Genomic DNA, 16,829 nt, shown 5'->3' with positions numbered 1-16,829 from the left:
TATCTGAGGAGGCAAAGGTCAGGGTGGAGCAGCCTAGAAGGAATCAAGGCCTCAATGTGTAAAGTCCAAAGGGGCCAGGGCTGATGGAGCAGGGTATCTGCTAGAGAGCCAAGGCCATCTGCCTTGTTTCCCCCATACCTCCCACCTCCACCCCATACAGGGCACAGGGAGGAAGCCCTTGAAAGGAGCACTTTGGTAGGGCTTGGGTCAGACAAAAGTCTTTATCTCAGACGGTGAGCAGACCTTTTGCTTCCATCTAGAATCCCCATATTCCAGCCCTGCCTGTCTTCCTTTGTGGTCCCAGGGTCATAGCCACCCACTCCTTATAATCTGTTACAGAAATTAAGGGAGTCCTGGGCTTCATTTGCTTGGGTTTCTCCCTGCTCCCATTCTCCCTGGGGTAAACCGTGCTCAGGACTTACAACCTTCTCCCTTTGAGCTGGGTTAGGGCCCTCTCAACATGGAAGAAGAAAACGGTGGATCATGATGAGGGGAACCAGACTGAAACCACTACTGACCTAACACGTTCACATAGCTGTAGGGGGTCCAGCCTGCTGTGTCTCTGTCAAGGGACTTGTTACTGAGCTGTTTGGAGAGTAGGAAAGCCAGTTAATACCTAGTTCCCCCAGGTTCCCTCCCCAGCCGTCACTTGGTTCCACCTCAGCACACCCACTCCTGTGATGATTTTGGACTCGGAGGGGAGGGAAGTACTAGATGAGAACCAAAATAGGGTCTTGAGTCACCATATTGTGGCTGAGGCCAATGGGAACAGAACATCCCCCGTCCACACTGTCAGGTTGAAGTTATAGGATTCCCAGGCTCTTGTGGCAAGGGAGAGGGCAGGAGCAGGGCCTCCCAATGGCCAAGAAGGCTTAAAGCAAGTGAGCCCCTTTCAGGGGTAGGGCTAAGCTGCACGAAAGGGGCTCTGGAAGTGCCTCAACTGTAACATGAGGCCATTGCCACCACAGAGGTAGGTGTCAAAGCTGCCCACAGTGCTTGCCACCTGACCTGGGACGCATGATAGTCTCCCTTTCATATGACGAAGGGAAAGCCTCAGAGCAGGAAGTCTGGAGGCTTATGTTCAATTCTCCCTACACCTCACAGTCACCCTTCATATGAGGCAAGCATGTTATCCTCATCTCACACACGGGGACCTCAGTTCTGGCTTTGAGCTTTGCTTGAGGACACACAAGGAGTCAGTGGCAGAGCTGAGTCTAGAACTCTGACCTCAGCTCCCAGTCTGATGTCCTTTTGATGTTGCCATAGCTTGTTGCTTCTGCTATATCCCTTTCTGCCACATTGAGGGGTCCTTGATCATGTAGAAGCCCTCGGGGGTGAGGTGAGGTGAGCCAGAGAGTCAGAATACCCAGTAGGGTACTCCGCAGTAACTTTGGCCCCTTTCTGAAAGGTGCTTCCCTGTAAATTGAGACCAAGAATGCCATTGTCTTTCATTTCTAGTGTCTTTTGCCTCTAGCCTGATGCAGCCTTGGTAATGTGGTCTCCTACTGGGAAACTCCAAATTTTCTTAAGATCCCAGCTACTCAAACAAGTCTAAAGGTAAAGCTGGGAACAGAGGTCTGAACAAAAGGGACATAGTGCTAGTGGACTATGTGTGGGGTTGATGGCCACAGACTTTACAAGGGGGCCTCCAGGTACCCCACATGCAGCACTCCTGTTCATAGGAAAACAGGCTGGGAGGGGTTAGAGGATGGTGCCTTGACTGGTTGCTTGAGGCTGTACAGAGTCTTTGTTAGCATTGCTGTGGGGTTTAGGCTCTAGCACTCCCAAGTCTGTGGACTGGTGGTTATTCTCCAAGGGGCAGACAAGGAGGGTGGAATTCCTAGAGCTCCAAGTCAGTGGCCTGGAATATGAAAGCTATGTTCCTGGCCCAGAATGGATGTTATAGGAAGCCAGGAGTCCTGGAACTGCTCATTCCTCAAAATGGCTCTGCTGGGGTGTGTGTGTGTGTGTGTGTGTGTGTGTGTGTGTGTGTGTCTGTGTGTGTACATGTATGTGTGGGCACATACATAGGTGTCAGGAGGTTTGTAGCATGAACCCATTACTCCTTGTTCTTGGGTCTATTTGTCCTCATTCTCTCTCCCAGTGCCTGGTCTCATACTAGCACATTAAGGGGGCACACTACTATTATCTATAAACAGATGTACTGAGACAACCCTGCCCAAAGGCCTGTGACTAAGATCATCTTGCTGTGCCATCAACCAGGGTTTTGCTGGGAGCTGTCAGGGAAGGCCCCATCCAGGAGAGTGCACAATCTGCCCAACTCCCTGTCGAAGTGGACACTGGCTGTGGCTGATGTTTGAGTTACACATCTCTTGTGTTGGTTCAGATTGCAACAAATGGTGTGTACTGATGACACGGTATGTTCAAGTTCAAAAGACATTGGGTGGTTACCTGAGTAATGGTATATTGTGCTGGTTACACACATTGTATTGCTAACATTCTGTAGTGATTTGTGGTAGGTAGTATAGTGTTTTGATTATGTGTTGATGTTGGCAAAGGTATCTAAATGGAATATACATGGTTATATGTAACAAGAAAGCTACATATGATGATCAAATGACTTGATACCAATTGGTTACACACAAGGTGCAGGGGTATGTTACATAGAGTGATGCTGTAGATTGGTTACATGTGATGCCTGCTGATTACAGTACACTTGGCTCCACATACATGCTCTCGTTACATGATTCTGTGTTTACATGTACCATGAATCCCAAGCCTGCTCTTAATGAATTAGTTCCACGTGGGCAGAGGTGAAGGCTAAATGAGAGAACAGTGGATGGGGGCTGGGGATTTAGGGGCCCGGTACCTTGGTGGGGCTGTTCCTGTCCAGAGTGCTGGCCTGGCTGGTGGCAGGCCCCCCGCACGCCAGTGCGTGGTAGCTGGAATTGGAAAAGCACTGGGCATGGCTGCTACTTTGAGACAAATCTGGGAAGAGAACAAGGTGCCATATTCCATCACATACCTCCCCCTGGCATTAGACACCCCCAAAAGTAATGCTTGGGTTGGGCAGCTTTGAGAGTGCCCTGCAAAGTGACCAGTTCCCCTTCCTGGCACCCACTACCCTATGGAAATCTGGAGAGCCTGGTTTGCTGCCTCCCTCATGCCAGCCCTTCTGCAGCATGCAGAATGCAAGTCAGGCTCACCAGAGGGTGGTACTCTCAGTTGGAGCCTGTTGAGAAATGTTGGCCCTGATGGCCTCACTTGTCCCTGGGTTGCTATTTAGGATGGGGCCAACCTTTTCCTGCCTACCCCTAGGGTCAGACCCCATACAGAGAATCCTACTCCTCTTGACCCCAGCCCTTCTCTCTTGAGGATTCCATGACCTTTCCATAGAGCTGGGGAATACCAGAGGAACGGTATGAGAAAACCCAGCCAGCCTTACTCATTATGGTCAAAGAAGAAAACACCCAAATCTCTGTGGGTTTGGGCATTCATCAGAGGCTGTTGACATTGGCTGAAGCATGTAGGCTAGGAGCTCTTTGAAGGCAGGGGGCCGTACCTGGGCCACCTGTCTATCCTGAAGCCCCTAGCATTGAGCTGGCAAACAGCAGGTGACACAGTAGAAATGGCTAAAGGTCTGGATTCTCTTAAGTACAAAATACGGGAGGCTGGAGGTCTGCCATAAACTGTGGAGGCAGCTGCAGTGAGCTGTCCTGTGCTCACCCAGGCAGGCCCAGCCTCTCCTGACCCAGGGTTATGAGCATTTTTCAGAGCATTTTGGCTTCTACTGTTAAGCTAAATATGAAGCAAAAAGTCTTATCTCCCCAAGGCGACGGTCCAGGTTAAGGGGAGAGAGAGAGAATCTGGCCCAGGATCACCATACATACACCCGACTTGGACTCCCAAGGAGAATGCCCATTGGAGGTGTCACCACATCTGTGAACAGACTGGGCTCTGACGTGCCTATAAGAGGGACATTGGCCAAACTTTCAGATGTCTCCTAAGTCAGGTGCCACCCTCTTCTACTGGACTAATAGGGCCCTCCTGCCTCAGGGAAGGTTGGCCTGAGGCCATCACCAGGAAAAATGAAATGTACAGAGCCTGGGCACTAGAGCCTAAGGCCTAGCCTCCTGCAAGGCAGAGGCATGGGGCTGGGGAGACATTCTTTTGGAGAGCTTAGGAAAGCTACTGCTTAGTATAGGTACCCCTGGGTGAAGCTTAGGATGGGGAACCTGTGGGGAAGTAGGACCAGGAAATACCAACTGTAGCTGCTCAGAGTTGGGATCCAGGAAATGATAATGCTTAGAGCTCCATGTACCTTTTCAGGTAGGCTCTCACTTCCCACCCCCATCTGGAGGTGACCATACCCAGACCCAGCCACCAGCCCTGCAGGCACAACCGTCTTCATTAAACCTGGGTGTCTGCAAGGATGCTGTGTAGTTCCTCCTGATTGAAGAGGGAATACCCAGGGTATAGCCCTTACCTGAGAGGGAGTAGTCAGTGCTGGTCATTCTCATGGCAGGTGTGTAGGAGACACGGGGAGCCAGGTCCCGCCCCTTCTCTTTCTGTCGCCGCCTGCGCCAGGCAAACAAGCCCAGCAGTACCACGATGAGGAACAACAGGAGGACAATGCCTGTGACAGCACCCACTGAGTGCCGCTCTGCACCCAGAGCTGGACTGATCTTGGTGTAGGGATTCAGCTCTTCCATCATGAGGGCAGCTGTGGGCAGAGGAAGAGCCTGAGCTGGTCCGGCTTGCTCTTCAGATCTCCCAGACTCCTTTAAGCCCTCTAGTGGTAGAAGACCTGGTACTGGAATTGGTCCTTTTCAATCCCTGTGTGACCCACCCCCCATGGAGCCTCAGTTTCTTCAACCTCCTAAAAGGCAATGGAGTCCAGGGTCATGGCAAGGAGCAAATGTAACTGTGGTTGTGAAACAAAATAACGTTTATTGAGTATTTTGTTCTGTCACAAAAATGAGTTAGAGTTACTTAATCTTTGTGGCAGCCCAATAAAAAGGGATTATTCTCATCCCTTTCTACTGATGAAAAATTGAATCACCAGAAGGTGAGGTAACTTGCCCAAGATCACACACCCAGTAATTGGCAGCTAGGAAGAACTGGAGTCAGCTCCTTTCCCTGCTCACCAGCTTTGTGACACAGCTTACAGTTGGTTCACTCGTGACATAGAGACAATAACCCCACCTTCCCAGGGGAGTTGTGAGCACCCAGTGATAGACTGGCAATGAAAACTGGGAGTGCTGCACCTGTGTGCCTAGATTACTGCTCACAAGGTGCCTCTTGATTATATGTGAGGCTTGCCCCCGCTCTGTGCTGATGCTCAGTCTGGGGGACCATCCTGCCACCCAGCAGCATCTAGACCCTTCCTTGGCTGCCGGCTGCTAATGAACAGAGCCAGCCAACATTACCAGGGAGTAAATGTGCTGCATTATTCTCTATGATATATCCTCAGACGGCAGTGGAAACATGGCTTCTGACCCCTTTTCTGTAATGCAGGTCATTGAGATCCCATTCTCCTCCCCCATCTCCTAAACCAACAATCATATAATCCCTCACAGGTTGGTAGCACTTTATAAAAGGTTTTATGTACACAAAACCACCCTGTGTGGAGTGCTCACATCTGCTAGGTGTTTTCCTGAGTCCTTTGCTCAGTGTCTCAATTGATCCTGGCAGCTGCACCATAAGGTCACCTGACTGTATAGAGCTGGAGCCAAGGTAGAGCCCCTTGGCCTCCAGAGGAATCTTGTGTCATGGGGCAAGACAAGTCTCTTCCCACTTTGCATGTGGCATAACAGGCCTAGCAAAAACAAATGACCTACCCAAGGACACCTGGCAGGTAATGGCAAAACTAGAACTTGGCAGATATTCTGACTTGGTCTGGTTGCCTCTCCATAACACTGGCTTGTGGTTACCCTTGCTTGATTCATGTGAAATTTGCCAAGGATGAGCAGGGGGAAATGGAGTCTGCCTACAGGTGTCTGCCTCCACTCTCTTCCCAAGTGAAAGTCGAGGGAAGTATTCTTCAAAAATACCAGCTAGTCCAGCTGGAACTCCATGGAGACTCCACAGTGCCCATGCACCCTGTCACCTGTGCATTACCTTGGTCACACCTGATTCCTTTGAATCCAGGGCTGCAATAACAGGTGCCAGTGACGTGGTCACAGGTGGCATTGTTCATACACTCACAGAGCTGCTGACACCCATAGCCAAAGGTTCCTGGGGCACATCCTGTGTGGCATAAAAAATGTGGGTAGACAGTGAGATGCAGCCATTCCCCAACCCTCCCATTCCACGGAGGGTTACCTACAGCAACAGGCCAGTTCTGTCTCGTGTGGTGTGAAGCCTGTTTAACCGAGGCTCCCATTGTGTTTTGTTTAGATATTGGAGGTAGACAGAGCACTTATAGCCCAGAATGGTGGGATATGGGGCAGAGGAGAAGAGGGCAGGACCCACTCACCCATACTTCTTCCATGTGCCAGGCCCTGAGCTGGGTGCCACAGGGACTTAAACAAAACAAGAAGATCCTGCCTTTCTCTAGTCCCTTATATACTCCTTATATACACAGCCCTTGCTGTGCCCTCAGTTCCCTCCCCTGGAAACTCTTTAAGCACTAGAGTAGACATAGCCCTTGGGTTTTTCCTTAGGAATTACCCCAAAAACCCGAGCAGGGGGTGCAGAATCTTGAATGAATGGACCTTCAAGGGGGACACTGCCCCTTTAGGAGGCTGAGGCCTGGCACCCAACACCCAGGATCAGGGGTTGGGGCAACTTACTCTGCTCACAGTGCTGCCCAGTGAAGCCTGTGCGGCAGGTGCACTTGCCGCTGATGTGATCACAGCTGGCGCCATTCTGACACTGGCAAACGCGCCCACAATCTTTCCCAAAAAATGCTGCTGGGCAACCTGGAGAAACAAGATCTCTGGTCACAGGAGTTTCTGCAGAGTCAGGACAACTGTGGAGGTGCAGCTGGGACCAGACCTGTCTCAGTCTCCTCTTTCACGGAGCATAGGGTAAAGACTAGTGAGACCCTGGACCAGTGCCGTCTCCACACTTTCTACCCTCTTGCTGAAGGGGTAGAAGTGGGACTGAGTAGTTCTTCCTTCAAAGGGGTCTTGGAATCAGAGGCCAGACTCAGATCTCTTTGTTGTATGCCATAGGCTGTTCCTCTCCATTGTCCAAGGAGGGCTTGGTCTTTGTGATTGCTGGGGTATCTTAGATCCCTGACCTTCCAGAACTTTGGGCCTGTGAACCCTGAGTCCAATAAGACCCTGGGGCCAGCTTCTTCCCTCCCTCTGTTCAGGCCTGGACTATGCTCACGGTGGCCAGTAGGCTGCAGCATGGGATTGGGAGTGGCTGGGAGGCCAGGAGGTGGGGCTTACGCTGTGTGCAGAAGAGTCCGGTCCAGCCCGGAGTGCAGTGGCAGGCCCCATCCTCAGCGCTGCAGCTGGCCCCGTTGTGGCAGCTGCATGTGTGGAAGCAGGCAGAGCCCCAGAACCCAGGTGGGCAAGCTGGGGGGTGGGTGGGATGCAGAGGGTGAGGGCAAGGCAGAGAGGGGCAGATGGAAAGGGAGAGGAAGGGGAGCACATGTCAGAGCCAAGAGGCCAGGATAGAACCATTTCTTGGCTTTCAGGGGCTTGATGCACTGTTCCCAGATTTCCTCAACTCACTTCTTAGCCTAGTCGCCCAGGATTTTCACTGGACCCCGATTCTCTGGCCACTCTCCTAGTCTTCAGTGACTGCTGAGCAAGGCTCAGGGCTCCTGTACACTCCCTCTCCAGGGGCTGCCTGATTTGGAGCATGTGAATAAATACTGGGGCTTATATGAATATACTGTGTGCACTAGCTTTCCCATGAGAGTGGGGACTTTCCCAGGGCAGGGACTGTCTCTCCTCTTAGCTGGTGAGCTGAGGAAGGAGCCCAAGTTGCCTAAAGAGAATGGAATTCCCTCGGGCCACACCATCTAACTGGGACCTCTTATGATTACTGGCTTGGTCTCACCCATCAGAGGAGGAGCTCCACAGGGCTGGGGCCAGGTCTCTGTCCTTAGATTGGGGGCCCCCTGGAGAGGGGATGCTACCTTTGAATCCGACTAGGTGCATCTTACATGAACGGCCTCTATAAGGCCCTGTCCAGGCTTAGGATGCCCAGGACACCACACTGGGCACACAGAAGGCCTGCATTCCTCCCAAGGTGACTGCTTTGGTCTTGCCTACTTCCCAAACTCCAGCATGCCATCCAAACTCAGGGGCTGCTCCTCACACAGGTGCTAATGGAGAATTAATTCTCAAAATTAATAGCATTCGTGGTACTGTCAACAATATCTTTAATAATAGGAGTTAAAATATCCTTGGTCAGTCCTGGTGATTTTTCATGTGAACTAGAGAGCTGAATGGGGATTTTGTTCCTGAGTGGAGGTGCCAGGGCAGAGAGGTTCTTGGCAATGAAGGAAGTTTCAGGGACTGACCCTAGATGGGGGTATTCCCATGGGGAGAAGCTTACCTTGTGAGCAGTCCTTGCCAATCCATCCAGGAAAACACTGGCAGGAGCCATCGATGGGGCTGCAGGTCGCATTGTTGGCACAGGAGCAGAGCTGGGCACAGTCCTGCCCAAAGTGCCCTCCAGCACATACTGTGGGCACAGGGTAGCCTGGCACCTGTCCTGTCTCTCATACCCCTAAAGCCACCACCCACAGCTACACCCCCAGAGGGTCCTGGACCACAGCCACAACCATCCTGGGGACTTGGATCTGGATGGCACCCTTATCACCCTTCTCTGTTTGCATATAAGTGTGTTTCCATCTTCAGAAGGCTCTATTATGATCCTTTTTGATAGGAACAGGCTGAGGCCCACAGAGGTGGAATCACTTGACTTAGGTCTCACAGACAGGAAGTGGTGAGGCTGGGCTTTACCCCTGTGGACTCTCAGTCCAGTGCTCCCTATCCTGTTCCCCAGCCTGCAGCTTTGCATCACTACACATGTTCGTGTCACCAATCCCCTAGCCACAGGATGAGGATGCTTATAGCTGGAAGGCGAGGGACCAATGCAATGTGGCAGGTCTGTCTGTAGTTTGTCTGCTGGAGGACTGGCCCTGCTGTCTGTCCCTGTCCATCTGTCCTCTAACCTGTTCCTCAAGCCTCAGCCTAGTGTCCTCTGGTCCCCAAAGGCCCTGTTCTCCCCTGCACTCCATGGCATTTCTACTTTGTCACCTATAGAGTTTTGTCCATAGCCCCTTCTGGAGGAGTCACTCCTTGATCTTGGAGGAAGGACAGGTTTCCTCAATCACTGTAAGTTCTTTAGGACTAGGTCTAAGTATTAATTGGGTACCTGCCTATCTCTGGTTTCCTGCAGTCCACCCCCTGACCCTACTTCTCAAGCACAACTCTCTTCATGGCCTCCCTATTCTCTGCTCACACAGCTTCAACAGCGCCCCATTGTCCCAGAAAAAAATCTCTGGGGTCTTGGAGTCCAGCACTAACCTATCTCACCTGGCTTGTCCTGGATTACTCCCATCTTTCCCACATTGCACTTTCTAAACGCACCTAGGCCTTTCTCTGGATCTTTGCTGAAGCCGTTGCCTTTCCCCTGACCCTTGTGTCCAGCTGTGGACATCCTACCCTGCCTTAGAAGATTCATTTTAAATGTACCTCTTCCATGATTCCTGTGTTACTAGTAGACTGCTAGTTGTTCATCAATACTAAGTCTCTTCCTTTGAACTAGAATCTTGTGTTTTGGTTGTGCTGTGGCCCCCTGGAATAAAGACTTCATTCCTTGGACTCCTGAACAGCTAGGTGTGGCCATGAGACTGTAGTCTGGCCCATGGTAAGCTCTGAAGAATAAAGAACCTGGGACTCTGACATCTCTCTCTGTAAGCTGCCCTAACATTCCCCATTGGCCTGCTTGTAGATCTTTTCATTTTTTAAAAAATACACGAAGGAAATAATGCTTATTATTTTTAAGCCACTTATTTTGGATTTTATGAGGCTTACATCTGAACTCAATCCTAATGGATTCACTCCTCTTCTCTTGTTATGACCTTGTTTCAGTTTCCAGGTAGTTTCTTCCCTAGTCTTCTATGAGACTTGTGAGCCTGTTTCAGGTCAGGCTTGGGCCCCATCCATATCTGTGTTCCCTACAAAGCCTGGAAAGGCAGCAGGTGATCACGACACAATGGCCGAATATATGGAAATAAACTGACCTTGCCTCCCAAGTCCTGCTGGGAAAGGCTGAGCTCAGAATTTCCTCCTCTGAACTAGGCTTTGAGGGCAGGGAACATGGCTCTGGTGCTTTACTGTATCCAATGTCCAGCACAGACTCTGATGTCCAGTACACTCTTAGGAAATGTTCCAAAATGCCCAAAATCATTCTTGGGAGCAGTGATCTTCCAGAGGACCTCACTGGGATTGACCCCTATCCCTTTAAGCTCTTCTCGGTTTAGCATGCTCCTCCCAAAGCCCAGTCCCAGCAGCCTGTCCAAAAAGAGGCTTCCTTGCCTTCCTTGGGAGGGCAGCTCCTGAATCCTGAGGCCCTCAGTTGGCTGAGACACACGGAGAATCAAGGACTTGAAGGCAAGTAGCTTCCTGGGTTAGGTCTCGCAAACCTTGGCCTGGTATCTCCTCCTTCCCACCACACTGCTTTATGTTGTCAGCCCTTCCCCAATCAGATTGTGAGCATCTGGTGGCAGGGATCTGCATTCCCTCTGCCTCCCCTGGACATGGTTAGTGGTTGGGACACAATAAAGGCAGAATTGGTGGCCAGACTCTCCAGTCCAAAGCCCTGGGTTTGGGTCCTAGTTTCTATGTTCAACAAAAATACATATGGTATTAATATACATCACCGTTCAAAGTGCTTCACAAATATTAGTTCACTTAACCTTGGCATGTTTTCATTATTAGGTATTCTCATCATTCCCATATTATTAACTCCACTTTGCAGATGAGGAAACTTAAGCAACTTTCCCAAGGTCACACGGCTAGGAAGTTCTACTGCTTGTTGATTAAGTACTTTTGAGCAAACCACATCACCCCTCTGGGTCTCCATTTCCTCATCTTTGAAATGGGGATGAGAAGGCTCAGCTATAGGCAGGCTGGCTGATCCCGGGCCCTGTGCTTCCCCTGGCAAACCCCTGTCCAGGCAGGTCTACTGCCAGAAGGCAGACACACGTCCCACCTGTGTGCAGTTCCACCTCCACCTTCAGCTTCCTTAAGAGCAAGTCACCTAGACTCTTCTTCCCTGTCTCAAGGAGGTGCTCTATTTGGAGAATCTGCATCCAGCCCTGGTTCTTTGGGGTGCCCAAGTAGCTTCACTCCCCTATCCCCCAAACAACTCTGAACTTCTCTAACAAGACAGTCTTTGAAGTCTTTCTCACATGCATATGGCAGCATGTTTGCCCACAGAGCTGCTAATGTGACCATCTAATACGTTGATTGGTTGACTTCTTAGTTGAATCAAGAGTAAGGGTGCTAGAGAGAAGGGGGGCTGGTGGAAAGAAAACATCTGGTTATATTTAATCTATGTTTAATGATTCTGCAGAAGCAGTGTCTGTAATTTGTAACTCGCTGGAAAGCCAGTCATTAGAAAGTGTCAGTTCAATTTTTTACAAGGTTTGAGGCTTAACCAGGGCAGTTGCCATTAATAGCAAACTCTATTAGATCTGTATGTGGAAAATACTCATTAGGCCAGTGGGCGATAAATCAGACAATGCAGGATGCGGGAGTTACTCCTCAGCGGGTTAGGTCCTAATTTAGACCAGACCTATCTGTATTGACGGCTGGGTCTCCTATGTTTAATAAGTAAACCTCAACATGTCAGGTGATGATTGAACTGTCCTAGGAGGGTTGCAAGCAAATGAAATTGTCACATATGTTTCCCTGGGGCCCAAACTTCTCATGACCTCAAAGCATCATGGAGTAAACTTTCCACTCATACATATTAACGGCCCACAGACTTAAATAGCCCAGCTCAGCAGTGATTATTCATCAAAAGAATGGGTTCCCCTGGGAGGTGGTGAACTCTCAGTCAAGAGAAGTATTTAAACTGAGGCCAGATGAGATTCTTGCCTGGGTGACCTTGAAGTTGCTTTTAGCTCTAAGTTTACATTATCCTAAGATCCTTTCACTCCTTAAGGGTTAGAGTGCAAATTCTGCCAGGTGGGGTTCAGGATTGCATTCAGAGCTCTTCCGAAGGCCCCAGCCTACCTTCCCAGCCCCTTTTCCCATCTCTAGCTTCCACCTCCTTCAGCCATTCCCTACTGCTGGGTGATAGCAGGTCCAGGCCTCTCTTCTTTGTCTAGGCAGTTTCTGCCACCAGAGTGCCTCTCTTCCTTCATAGACTAAAAGCCCAGCTAAGTCCTGCATAGTGCACGGAGCCTCCTCCAGATCCATACTGCCTTTGCCTAAGTCCCAAGCAAGGAATGGTGTGTTCTGGAGCCCAGTGCCTACCTTTTCTCTGGTTGTTCATGTGGAGGAAGTTTGTGAGTGGTGTTAAACCATTGGTACTTTGAAATCAACCATGGTGACACCTGCAAGTGTCACAAAGTGAGGCATTTCCCCACAGATAACTAATATAGCAGCACAGCAAAGCAAGTAGGCTCTCCTCTCCCGTGGAGTGCAGTGGCCCTGGAGTTGATGTTGTGAAGGGTTTTGAGGCTGATAGGAAAGCATGTGGAGAGGGACTGGCAATGCCCCCCCCACCCGAGCTCACGGGAGAAGGACTGCGGCTTTCCTATCTGCAGCCAGCGCCAGAACTGACCCCCGTGCTCTCCCGGAGTCCTCTGCCTTTTACCACTGGGCAATCTGCATAATCAGTCGATGCCTGCGATGGATCTTTTCTATGCTTATTTCATCTTTCATCCCCTTGGTGAGGGTGTTGGAGCCAGAATTTGTTTCTGCCACTCGCTAGCTGGGAGACCACAGACTAGTCATTTCACCTCTTTATGCCTGTTCCTTTAAATGCAGGATGACTTTGTCTCATGCCATGCAGTGCTCAGTTATCGGAATTGAGCCCTGAAGAGGGAAGGAGCTGCCATCACAGAATAGGAGCGGAACCCCAAGCCCTCTCTTTTCTGTCTCTTCCCTCCCAGGACCCGCTCCCTGCCCTGTACCTTCCCCTTAGAGACAGTACCTTGGTTGCAGAGGGCTCCGGAGAATCCTGGGAGGCACTCACAGAGGCCACTGATGTGGTGGCAGGGCCCACTGCTGTGCACGCAGAGGGGACAAGGCTGGGTGCAGCCGTGGCCATAGAATCCAGGGGGGCAGACTAAGGGTGAAGGGGAGATAGTGGTCAGCAGCCCCAGCGCCTCAGAAAGCTTGGCCACCCCTCCCATCCCATATTATAGTGAAGAGAGGCTCCTCAGAAAGGCAGGAAAGCTGCATCTTCCCCACACCTGGGACGGCCTGTCCCTTCTTGGAGGGAGGAACTGTGGTCTGGTCCTGTTTTTAACCAAGGAGCTAGGCTGGCCCTGAATTGGGGACAGAACAGTCAGTGCAGGGAGAGAGGGGACCAAAGGGAGGGGAAAGAAGGGGATTGACTCCAAGAGCCCAGCCTCCCTCAGGTGGTACCAACTGGGTCTCTGGGGCCAGGGCGCAGCCTTACTTCTCTGGCATAAGGGTCCTCGGAAGCCAGGCGCGCATTCGCAGCTCCCGTCCTCTGGAGAGCAGGAGCCCCCGTTCTCACAGCTGCAGGAGACGGAGCAGTTGGGACCCCAGCGACCGGGTGGACATGTGCTGTCACAGCGGATGCCTGTTGGCCAGAGGCAGACTGCAGTCAGTGGTAGATGGGTGAGGGTAGAGGAAAGAATGGAGGGGTGGACAATGCAGTATGAAGAGGCAGAGGCAAGCACAGTGCGATTGGGGGTGTGGAGAAGAAGCCCAGCAGGGTACAGCTGGTCATGGAGAGCTTCCAGGAAGAGGTGAGGCCCCAACAGACTTCCAAAAGTCTAGGAAGAATTGACCAGGGAGAGGAAACCAGGCTTGCAAAGAGCAGGACAAAGCACCACACCTTGAGAAAACTTACACAGAACACGAAGTAACTGAACCAGAAAGTTCTAAAGAGGGCATAGCAGGAGATGATGTTGTGAAACTTAAGGGACCAGATGATGAAGAGCTGCCTCCATCTTTGACACCTTAGCTGGCATCAAGAACAGGTCCAAGAGAAACCGGCTCTGGGCAAGTGAGTGCCTCCGTGGGGGCGCTGGGGCTGGAGCTGAGCTACTTGCCCACCAGTGTCAGCCAGTCATTCCTGGGTTCCAGCCAACCAACCCAGGCAGGGGCTCCGAGAGTGAATGAGGTCTTTTCATATTCTCTTGACCACAGTCCTCAGTATAGTATATATTTTATAACATATTACATACATACATCTAAAAGAAACCAACTATTTTTTAAAATGCTAGTTGTAACCCAACAAATTGATTTAATGACCTTCATTTGACAAATAGCAGCCTATGGGGGAGTAGATAAAATACCTTAATAGGAAAGAAAGCCCTCTGCAGTTTTTTAAAGCTTAGGTAGAGGAAGTCTGTGCTGCAGTGATTTCAGCCTGAAGGCAAAGATGGAATTTTAAATGCCTGAGGCTGGATGCTCAACTCTGGGGTGGGGTTTCCTCACTGGCGGGAGGCTTTGACTGACAGCATTATTGGAAGGGCGGCCACAGGGCCCAGGGACCACCTGGGCTTTGGAAGGTGAACATCAGAGGCTCCAAGAGGGGCAGAATTAGTTTTAAAACCCTGTCTGCCTTGTTAAAAGGATGGGGACTGTGAGGAAGAGAATGAAAGCGGGAGAAAGACACTCAGATCCAGTGAAGGAGGAGTCAGCCCTCACAGCAGCAGGAGAGCAGAGGGACCAATTTGGAAGCACCTGGAATTGCACAGACCCACCTGGCTGCGGGAAGCAGGGGATGTGCAGGCTTTCCTCACCCTCGGTCCAGTGGTCGGTGGTGCTGTCCCTCCCTGGAATGCCTCAGTTTTGAAGCAGTGTGGTGGTGGGGTGGGTTTAGGGAGAAATGCCACTTTTTGAGAAATGGCAGGGGGCAGCCACATTTGCCATATTTTCCCCATCGATGGTGGTTTCTCTCATGGAGTTTCAAGTGCCTGAGAGGTGAACCTGCTCAGGCAACTGACTTAGCCCTGGGGAAGGGGAAACCACAAAATTGTTCAACGTTTCGGATACAAATCCAAGTTTCCCCTTCTCTAGGTACAGCCATTCCTCAGTATCCATGAGGGATATCCAAATCCAAGGATGCTCAAGTCCTTTATGTAAAATAGCATAGTATTTGCATATAAGAAAACATATGAGAGGCCAGCATGGTGGTGCATGCCTGTAATCCCAGTGCCTCAGGAGGCTGAGGTAGGAGGATCACAAGTTCAGAGCCAGCCTCAACAAAAGCAAGGTGCTAAGCAATTTGGTAAAACCTTAACTCTAAATAAAATGCAAAATAGGGCTGGGGATGTGGCTCAGTGGTCAAGTGCTCCTGAGTTTAATCCCCAGTACCCTCCCGCCAAAAAAAAAAAAAAACATACAAAGTGTAAGAAACACACATCTCAAATACTTTCACTCTCTAGATTACTTACAATACCTAATATGGTGTAAATGCTGTGTAAAGATTGTACGTTTGGTACAGATGCAATTTGGTTTTTTAGATATTTTCTGTCTGCCGGTGGTTGAAACTTTGGATGCAGATCCCATGGATCCAGAAGGCTGACTACATGTGGAAAATTGTAATCTGCCCTAAGGAATTCCTTCACCTGTGCTTGATGAAAACCCTGATCTACGCCGCAGCAGAAGACTTGCCGTCCCTCCGGAGGCATGCTGGGCGGGGGCAGAGTGTGGCTGTCTGATGGGGCCCTGATCCCACCTGTGCTCTCTGCAGCCTGGCCACAGCAGGTGTGTCACACAGATGCTGCCCTTTTCTAAAACCATATATCGATGGTGATCCTCTAAACAATGTTCACAAAAGTGCCACTGGATTCATGACAGCTTGTTGCTCCTGTGTTTTCCAGTCATTGCTGTTAAAGGTATAGCTACTCCCGTGTATGGGCTCCTCAGAGTGTTTGTGTTGAGAAAGGGTCCTAGACAGGGACCCACAAGTGTGTGGTGCTGATGCTCAGACTGCAGGTGGCTGCAAGGGCCCGCTGGGCTCCAGGATTTGACAAGCATTATATTATGGGCCTGGTTCTAGGGGAGTAGGGTTCCTGTTTGAGGTCCTATGTGTCCTAAGAGCTCTCTGGAGCTTAAAATTGGCATTTCAGTGGGAAGAAAGGTCAAAGGGGCCTCCTGTGGGGAGTGCCCAGTACCAGAAGGGACTTACTCTGCAGCTAGATTGCCCAGACCCACTGGAGGGTCTGGCCTTGTCCTTGTGGCAAGCTCCCAGCTACAGCTTCTAAAGAAGCAGCTTCCTCCCCCATAGTTGAGCAGGGATAATAATCTGTTAGAGATTCTTTTCCTCCTTACTCAAGGGAATCACATTATTTTAGTTTTCAGGACCCCCCTTCTCTACCTATCATGGGTAAAGCTGAGGATCCACATGCTGTGATCCCTAGATCATGCCACAGGGCCAGCCACTTAGCAGCCCACACCCCTTCAAGGCCCTTAGGGCTCTCTTCCAGGAAGTCTTCCTGAATTCTGCCCAGGGATTCAAACTTCTGTTTGATAGAGGCATACAGTTGTCTCTGTTACTTGAAAGTTTGATATACATGAATCCCCTCTCCCTGCCAGCAATCTGAAGATGAGGATGAATGCTTACTGATATCCTGGCCCTGCTCACCGAGGCACTCCTCAGGGGCAGGGTGCTGCCTCGATCATCTGGTGCCCAGCACAGTGTTGGCACATACTTGGTACTCAGGACTGGGGCTGAAT

General features: G+C 50.6%; 1 protein-coding gene across 13 annotated transcripts in view; it reads right to left on the bottom strand.

The window, feature by feature from the left end:
- MEGF11 (multiple EGF like domains 11) overlaps nucleotides 1-16,829 on the bottom strand; it is a gene marked incomplete at both ends in the record, with an annotated part of 203,825 nt that overhangs the window by 9,573 nt on the left and 177,423 nt on the right. For 3 of the 13 annotated variants that reach the window (XM_081289822.1, XM_081289813.1, XM_081289824.1), the window contains 6 exons: nucleotides 519-585; nucleotides 2,831-2,949; nucleotides 4,448-4,684; nucleotides 6,082-6,210; nucleotides 6,756-6,884; nucleotides 13,573-13,719. In XM_081289822.1, the coding sequence (XP_081145948.1) occupies nucleotides 519-585; nucleotides 2,831-2,949; nucleotides 4,448-4,684; nucleotides 6,082-6,210; nucleotides 6,756-6,884; nucleotides 13,573-13,719 (828 nt within the window). Of the gene's footprint in view, nucleotides 1-518; nucleotides 586-2,830; nucleotides 2,950-4,447; nucleotides 4,685-6,081; nucleotides 6,211-6,755; nucleotides 6,885-7,361; nucleotides 7,491-8,481; nucleotides 8,611-13,101; nucleotides 13,237-13,572; nucleotides 13,720-16,829 lie in introns of all 13 variants that reach the window. The other 10 variants (XM_081289818.1, XM_081289819.1, XM_081289820.1 and 7 more) reach the window with 7 other exon arrangements.

The sequence above is a fragment of the Spermophilus citellus genome, assembly GCF_964194105.1.
Source record: "Spermophilus citellus genome assembly, chromosome: 4".
Taxonomy (NCBI): domain Eukaryota; kingdom Metazoa; phylum Chordata; class Mammalia; order Rodentia; family Sciuridae; genus Spermophilus; species Spermophilus citellus.
This window is presented reverse-complemented; position numbering and strand designations above follow the sequence as displayed.